Source organism: Pinus tabuliformis, chromosome 8, assembly GCF_031772625.1.
Source record: "Pinus tabuliformis cultivar Carrire ecotype Pingquan chromosome 8, CPIR1, whole genome shotgun sequence".
In the NCBI taxonomy this organism is placed as follows: Eukaryota; Viridiplantae; Streptophyta; class Pinopsida; order Pinales; family Pinaceae; genus Pinus; species Pinus tabuliformis.
In genome coordinates this window covers 1,921,500,027-1,921,509,294 of record NC_142294.1, presented here as the reverse complement: position 1 = coordinate 1,921,509,294, position 9,268 = coordinate 1,921,500,027, and the positions used below count along the sequence as shown (strand labels likewise).

At 35.4% G+C, this 9,268-nt stretch overlaps 1 protein-coding gene across 1 annotated transcript; it reads left to right on the top strand.

The window, feature by feature from the left end:
- The first annotated feature begins 5,686 nt into the window (after window positions 1–5,686).
- LOC149244190 (UDP-glycosyltransferase 91A1-like) lies at window positions 5,687–7,580 on the top strand. The gene has a single exon (XM_089367938.1). The coding sequence runs from the start codon at window positions 5,748–5,750 to the stop codon at window positions 7,176–7,178; it is 1,431 nt and encodes a 476-aa protein (XP_089224064.1). The 5' UTR covers window positions 5,687–5,747; the 3' UTR covers window positions 7,179–7,580.
- Window positions 7,581–9,268: the final 1,688 nt, after the last annotated feature.

Below are 9,268 nucleotides of genomic sequence, written 5' to 3'. Positions count from 1 at the left end.
CTGTCACGTATATGATCCACTGTGTTCATCTTGGTCTCTCAATACACCAGCCCAATGTCGTTCTCTCAATATGAAGTGATAAATATCAAAGCGTCCACATTTTTGTCATTACTTGTCACATGCAATACATCCTCCCGAGTCCGTAGTTATCATGTATTTCCACCGCACTTAAACTTGCAAGAAATGAAGCAAGTGCTGGTTTAAATTCTCTTGGCGCCTCATCCAAGGTTGAATCACCAGTGGTAAGGAGGCCATCTAGAGTGGTTAGAACCTCCCAAATATCAGTAGATGTAAGCCTATGAATCACGTATGAAATCACTTCGAATGCATGGCTTAGGAGATTGCTGTAATAATGTCTTTGTGAACTCTCTGCAGCCGATCTGTATGCTTTCATAATAGCAACAGTGAGCTTTGGCACTTTATGAATGCATTCATCTTCAATTTGACATTGAGATAAAATCAGTGACAACAAATATATAGGATCTTTTGGTAGAGCTGCAGACACATTTGGAGGAGCTTCTTTTAGCAGACTCAAAGCTTCACACTGGTCTTCCTATTTGAAGGGGTTTTTTGAAATTCAAGTCTGACGGCTGAAATACATAGATATTCAAGTTATAAGACAAGTGTTATGACTTCTGCAAATGTTTGGGTTGTCATATATTGATTTAGATTTTTGAAGAGATCTCATTGTGTAACCAGTGATATTATTGTGAAATGGATAGAATGAGTGTTGTATTAGAATTACTGAATACTCTAATACATTCTACCACGGACAATACAATTGTGATTGATAAAGCCATTGTCGCAAACATTCAAATCTGTTTGAAAAATGTACAAGAAAATATTGAGTTTTTGCAGCTGGAAACAAAGCTACAACAGGAAGAATTACAGCAGTGGAGTCATCATTCTGAACCTGTTTCTGTTCAGAACAATGAAGTAGACTCCCATAAACAGCAAGTCAATATTGTTCAAGTTCATTCAGATTCAGTACCCAATAAAGCAGCAGTTGTACATGCAGATGCAGAAACTCAATTTGCACTTCCCAAGCCCATCATCAGACCTTGGGAACAGCTTGTCCACAACAAGCACAAAACAGGTCTTGGATATGACAAGGACTTGTCCTTTCATATTCCAGACTACTCAAAGCCCATTCAGTTTCAAAGTGCTGGATTCATTTATGACAGTTCACCTGCTCCTCATGACAGTTCAGCTTCAGTTGTTCCAGATTCTACTCCTCTTCCACCGCAGCAACAACAACAACAACAAAAACAACAGATCGTGAAATGCCAACACTGTGACCGAGTTGGCCATCTGAAAGATCACTGTTTTGATCTTCATCCATGTGAGCACTGTCATAAAACCAGCCATTCTTCACACAGATGCTTCAAAAACAAACATCCTGCAAGAACAAAGATTCATCTTGGATGGATCGCTTCTTGGCAATGGGCATCAACAGCCAAGAAGATATTCCAAACACATGTCAGAACTTGTTCCAGAATATTGAACAGTCTTGCAGTTGAGTTTTCTCCATCTTCTCACCTTGTACCTGATAGGGGGGGAAATGATGGTCATCTACAAGCTTCAAAGTCACATCAAGCGAGCCTGAGCCACAACCTGTCACACCAGTTTCAGAGTTGCAGCCAGAGACAAAGATGCCCGTGAACACAGATTGAGAACACTTCCTCTAGCAGAAGACTCCAGCTTCTTGCCAGCTTTGGAAGAGTTCCAGGAATTGCATTAAGCATTCCAGAGTTGTTGGTTATCCTTAAACCATCACAGGTTGAGACTTCCCTTTTCAGGTTGAAGTTTTACCTTTTATGCGGGGTGAGACCTCCCTTTTATGGTTGAAGGTTTCCCTCTTTAAAACAATAGGATCACTTCCTCTAGCAGAAAACTTCAGTTTCTTGCCAGTTATGGAAGAGTTCCGGGAACTGCACTAAGCGTTCCAGTGTTGGTGGTCATCCTTAAACCACCGCCCTTTTTTACCAACATTTCATAGAGCACATTCAGCCTAGTGCTGCCATGCATTTTTTGCACATTTTGTATTACAGCTCTCTTCTTGGACTCATACATAACCCTTCGGATTAAGGGGGGGAATGTTGGACACCTAATCCTAAAGGGTTAGCGTGGAAGTTGAATGGACAAAGCAGTCCAAGAGACCTTGGGATCTGAATCCCAAGAGTCACCTATTGTACTATAAAGGTGTATCTTATGTTAATAAAAATATACTCACTGATTTATCTTTCCTATTGTTTTCCTATCCATGTGTGTTTAACAAAACATCTGAAAAATTGTTGGACGAAATTACACAATATGCAGGGGAATGAGCACTTAAGAAATAGTTGTTTCATTGTATCTTCCTCCTATGAGAAAAGAAAACATATTGACGGACCCTCAAAACGTTTGGTTCTAAAACGTTCCCATATTAGTAATCGTCCCCAAGAGATCATCCAGATGAAGGTCGTGATTTTGGTCCATACACAATCCTTCCATAGGTGGCTCCACAGTTTTGACTGTTCTTGGAATTAAGAATCCGCTAACATAGAGTAGCTTTCTTTTAGTGTAAATTCACCTCACGGTTGTCTCCCCCATTACAGGATGTCTAACTTTTCTAATATATAGATTAGTTTATTATGTAACATCATATTATAGTCATTCAAATGATGTGTGCCCTTAGATTGTTCCTACAAGAGATCCCAGTCAGTTTTTGTTTTCCATTTGTGACTTGATGAGCTCCTTAGGATTGAGAAAGATCCTTAATTATTTGGATTTTATCAATGACTTGCATAATTCGACACTGATGCCAGGATTCCTCCTAAAATGTAGTCGTTGTGCCATTGCATATCTCCTAGAATGCACTTTGTTTAACAAAGTCTCTGGTCTGGGAGGACCAATTCCATGCTCCCGAACCTTTAATTTCCCCATCCAATCACAATCGTTCAACTTGAGTAATCAAAGGTAGGTATTTTCATAACCATATTTCCTTCCAGGTTTGAGAAACACCCTAGACCAGAAGCCACTAGAGCTTCATGGCATACACTAAGCTAGTTAGAGTGGGATCATGGAGACCTAACCCTCATTCTTCTTCAGGAGTGTCAATTTATGTCACCCTAATAATGCCCACATGTGTTTATTAGTTGATCCTTTCCATAGGAAATTAGTCCATAATGATTACAGTTGGTTTGGTACCGTGACTAGGACTGACATTACTAAAAGCTGATAGTTGGTTAAGACTTGTAATACCACTTTTGTCATGAAAATCAAGACTAGTATGTAATGGGTTAAACCCCTTTCATAAGTATGTGCAAGATTGATCTGTATCACATTCTTCTTAGACTTTGTGCTTATTGTTTAAAAAACAATTTATAATTTATTAGTGTAGAGGGGATATTTTCTTATCATAATTTCTTTTGCATTATTGTTTGGAGATCCAACATATTATGAGAGTGAGACTAAATCTTGGAGTGTGTAACCAATGAAAAAAATCACATCTCTATAGAAGAAGAAAGGTTGAATTAAGGATTTCATAGAAAAGCAATTATTTTTATTATTTATTTTATTTTTTGTCATTTATTTTTTCCTTATTTATTTCTAGATCCTAACATATCATTAGAGTGATACTAAATCTTATCATTATAATGATACTAAATCTTGGAGTTTGTGACCAATGAGAAAATTTGTATCTTTATGGAATAAGAAACGTTGAATTAAAGATGGTCTCGCTTAAATATTTGATATAGCTATCATGCCATTTTATTGGAAAAAAAAAAAAAGAGGTTAAATTTATTTTTCTATTATTGTTAGGTTATGAGAAGAAAGGGAATGGTGTCTGGCATGTATTTTGACTACATATCATGTGATTTATAAATGATATCACATTTACTGAGAACCCATTTTGTACTTATTGTTAAAGAAATAATTGTGTCTAAAGAGGCTCTCCACCCGAGTATAATAGAGCTTTGTAATGTTTAACATTTTTAACTTGATCAAAATAGAATAAAATAAAAAATATCTAGCCCAAGTATATTAGAGATGTTGTAATGTCATGTTTAATATTTTTACTATGTCAAAATAAAATAAAAATAAAGAAAAGCATAAAATCAATAATTATATTTATATTTGTAATTATAATTATAATTAATAATGAAACAAGTCTAGATCGATCTTCACTCCCAATCTACCAAGCACTGAGAGGACTCTCAAAACTTGGTAAATGGAGTTAAGATAAATTTAAGCTGGTATAAGAATAAGTTATAACTTTATTTTAGGTTATTATTATTATAATTAACTATAAAAAGAATTAAAATATTAATTAATCATATATACATTTTAAAAACATGTAATAAGATTCTTAATCATGGAAATTCATTCACATTTAACCATAAATATCCTTAACTTGTAAATAGGCTTTGTTACAATATCATATGTCAATACATAGTTTATCAATACTACATGCCTAAAAAATTGTAACTCATTTCATATTAATTTGTTTTAAATTAATAAAGTTAATTAAAAAATAGAAAAGACATAACTACTCTTAAAATTAATATAAATCTTTAATCTATAACTACTAATAATATTTTAAAATAAATTAATATAAACTTTTAATCTATCACTACTAAAAACATTTTAAAATATTTCGAAAATTAAATTTATACTATCTATTTAATTATTAAATTATAATTCCAAAAAAAATTATACTCAAATATATAAATAATTAATTTTATTTAATTAATATTAAATATTATTTTATATGAAAAATATTTCCTTATTCAAAAATTAAATTCATAAACTATAGAAAGATTAAAATATTTCTATAAAAATATTTTATTTTTACTCCTAAACTATTACAAAATATTTCCTAACAATTAGAAAATATCTCCCTTCCATAGCATAATAATGCCATGCGACTCAAAGCTATGGGCCATTTTCCACAAAATAATACCATGCGACTCAAAGCTATGGGCCATTTTCCACAAAATAATACCATGCGACTCAAAGGCTAAGGAAGAATGGTAGTTGTGGGCAACCTTCCACAAAATAATAACGTGATGCAATTTTCTTTGTATACTTCTTTAAAAAGCTTAGTAAAATATTAGCTATTAATGTCATGTAGACAAAATATTTTGTCATTTAGTTCGAGCCATTTAAGTTTACTTCGTACTCTACATTGAAAATAAGCAAAGTGGAACTAGTTTATACTCACCAACCAAATACCAATTACGTCATCTCTTAAGTGGATTGATTCTTCTCCCTCTATTGCTTAGCTTTAATTCATATCAATCATACCATTAAAAAAAATATTATTATTACTCAGGCTTATCTTTATATATAAATATATATAAATGAGGGTATAAAATACATTAATATATTTATTATTAAGATTATCCTAAACAATAATATAAAAGTTAATATCTTCTAGAACAACAAGAAGTGCTTTAATGGATTTTTTTTCCTAAACAATAATATAAAAAAGTTAATTAATATCTTCTAAAATAATTACAACTTTATGTCTATAATTTTTTACAAGTATTAAAACGTGAAAATATTTATAATTATAATTATACAAAGATGAAAATATTTTTTTATGCCTAAACAATTACAATAAATCTCCCATCGGCAGCACAATAATGCCATGCATCTTGAAGCTTAGAATGGTAGCTGTGCAATTTTCTCTATATAATCCATATTTGACGAACCATGGATTGCATCTCTGTGTAACACCATTCCAGATTGGGAGCTTTACGATGGACGGTCACAATAATGGAATCAAGAAGCTTCACTTTCTGGTATTTCCATGGTTGGCGCAGGGCCACATAAATCCTTTCTTACAGCTCTCCAAGGCCCTCGCAATCCACGGCCACAAAGTCTCATTTCTCTCCACGCCTCTTAACATTTCCAGAATCAGGCCGTCATTACAGCATCAGGACTGGCCAGGCCAGATCGATCTGCTGGAACTGCCGTTACCGCCCACAGAGGGACTGACTCTCGGCGCGGAATGTACAGCGGACATCCCGCCAGAAATGGCGTTTCCGCTGAAGAAAGCCATGGACGGCATGGAGAAGCCCTTCGGAAGTCTTTTGGAGAAGCTCTCACCGGATTATCTCGTCCACGACTTCGCGCAATATTGGGCGCAGAGAGCTGCTGCGGATATGAAAGTTCCGGCCATTTTTTTCTCTATCTTCCCCCCAGCTTGCTGTGCCCATGCCTTAAACCCTTCTAAATTGCGTAAGCAGGACATAACCGCTGAGGAGCTGGCGGCTCCTCCCTTCGGGTTCCCGTCCTCTGCGATCACATTCAAGCTATACGAAGCACGGGATATGTTGGTCATGTACACAGGAATACCCGGCCACATACCTCCGATCTATCGGTTCGCTAGATGCCTAGAAGGATGCATGGCGGTAATTCTTAAATCCTGCTTTGAATACGAAGACAAGTATATTAGTTACTTCCAGGATGCCATCGGAGTCCCCGTGCTTTCTGTCGGACCGCTCTTGCCAGCAGTCCACCCCGGCGCCAGTGCCAACAGCAGCGAGCGGTCTGATCTACTGGAATGGCTGGACCGGCAGAGGGCGGCGTCGGTCGTTTTTGTGTCGTTCGGCAGCGAGGCCTTTCTCTCGGACGACCAAATCCACGAACTCGCGCTGGGCTTGGAGGCCAGTGGGATCCCGTTCCTCTGGTGTCTCCGTTTTCCACGGTATTCGGACAGTGGCCGACACGATCCGCTGGCGATCCTCCCCGAGGGATTCGAGATTCGAACCCAGGACAGAGGCCTCGTCGTGCAGGGCTGGGTACCACAGGTACGGATCCTGTCGCATTCGTCCATCGGTGGGTTTCTTAGCCACGCCGGATGGAGCTCCGTCATGGAATCACTGAGCTTCGGAATACCCCTCATCTTGCTCCCTCTTCGACTTGACCAGGGCTTAAATGCCCGGCAAGTAGCTGCGGAATTGGAGGCGGGGATCGAAATAGAGAGGGGAGACGATGGCTCTTTTCTGAGAGAAAGCATATCGATAACAGTAACAAAGGCAATGGCGGGAGAGGAGGGGAAGAAGTTGAGATCGAAAGCTGCGAAGGCCCGTGATATTATAGCGGCCAATAAGCAGAGTCGTTACATCCATGATTTCCTTCAAAAGCTCGAACAGTTGACTGAAACCTACAAGAAGAAAAGCTTGTAATGTTGTGTTGGCATATATGTCAAAAACATGTCAAATAATAATAAGGTTAGTATCTAAACAAGGTTAGGGAAGTCAGTGATTCGGATTATTAATGCCGCTACCAGTATTATCATAGGATTATCAGTGTTTTTGACGAGTTTTTGTAGGGAATTTGAGGGCCTACTGCATTACCATGTTGTACAATGAAACTTTTTCAAATGTTGAGCGCAATGATCAACTCAAAACGATAGAGTTACAGGTATCGATTTGAAGGGTTTTTGCTGCTGCAGCAGATATGGATTCAATAAGGAATGTGTTTTCACAAATATGTATGTATAGTGGCGAATATATCGTTTCCTTCGTGTGTGAACTTCCAGAGGGAGAACAAGTTAATATATTAAATATTAAATCCGTTGCTTTTCATCTACGTGCGAACACTCTCAGACAGCAGCTTTTCGAAGGTAGAATGTTGAAACGTTGCTTGCCGATGTAAAATTCTCAACACAAACGGAAGGTCCAATTGATAACACGTGATTACCAATTCAAACTTTGCAAATTGGTCAGGGGAAATGAATTTATACGTAATAATACCATGCATCCTTTCAGTGGTTTGTGTCTATTCAGACCAACATGGAATTTTATAAAATGAATAATATTAGAAATATAACATGTGCTTTTAAAATCGACTTGTATTAAGAGAATAAAACCTAAAATAATGAAACAGAAGGAATTTATTGAATTTATACTTTGGAAAAAATTTAAGGATTTTATGCTCTATAAAGTTTGGCTATTGATCGTATTAGTCCCTGTCAATTTAGTATTTTAGCAATAATCAATATAAGTTATAATCTTGTAAAATAAATATTTTGTTTAATATTATCGGACTTATTTTTCAAATATGGTATAACTTCAATGTCTTATTGCAGCCTTTGCACAATAAAATGCGATATGAATAACTGGTTCAAAAAAAATTGTCATTATTTCCGAATGCAATTGCAATATTTTTTTCATGATTTTTATTTTTCAAGAATTTGATCCGACATAACTTGAATATCTTATCTTAGTGCAACATTTGCACAATAAAATACTACTATGTGGATCATTGCCTCAAAATTTTCAGCCATAATTTCTAAATGCAATTGCAATATTTTTGCCATGATTTTGTTGGAATATGTAATTCCTAACTATGTTCAGATTTGTGTGTGGTTGAGATATTCTCTCAACCAACATGGTTATCTTAGTGCAACATTTGCACAATAAAATACTACTATGTGGATAATTGCCTCAAAATTTTCAGCCATAATTTCTAAATGCAATTGCAATATTTTTGCCATGATTTTGTTGGAATATGTAATTCCTAACTATGTTCAGATTTGTCTGTGGTTGAGATATTCTCTCAACCAACATGGTTTTCCTATCTTGAGACAATATTCCCATATATATGTAATATCATATTATATCATATTTGATTAATGGGATAGAGATTTCCCTTATGGAAATATAAGGGATTTTTAGATATTTGTGCAATGATTTTTTGTATTAAGCTTCATAGAAAACAACCCAAAATTAAAATTTTTGAAAATAGTTCAGACTCACATAAATAACATATTTACAATTACAATATTTTTTTCATGATTTTTACATATTGGTGCAATGGTTTTTTTTATTATTAAGCTTCATAGAAAAACAATCTAAAATTAAAATCTTTGAAAATAGCTCATACTCACATCAATAACATATTTACCATACTTAAAGCAAATATTTGTATAAAAAATGAATAGGAACAAGATGTAAATAAATATATTTACCCATAGTTATTGTTGTTGGAAATTTGAAAAGAGCAAGAGAGATTGAACACACAACACAAATCACAGTATGGTCTTATTGATCTCACAAAAATTATATATATAGGAACACATATACTTCTAGATCCGAAATGATGGATCTAGATTACTAAAAATAGTTGATACAACTAATAACCTAGTAACTCACACACTTAAACCTCATGGTAACTTGGAAGTCATGGAAGCATTACTTCTAATATTCTCCCTTAACACTGACATGACACTCTTAACACTGACATGACACTCGTTACAACAATAGATGAAAGT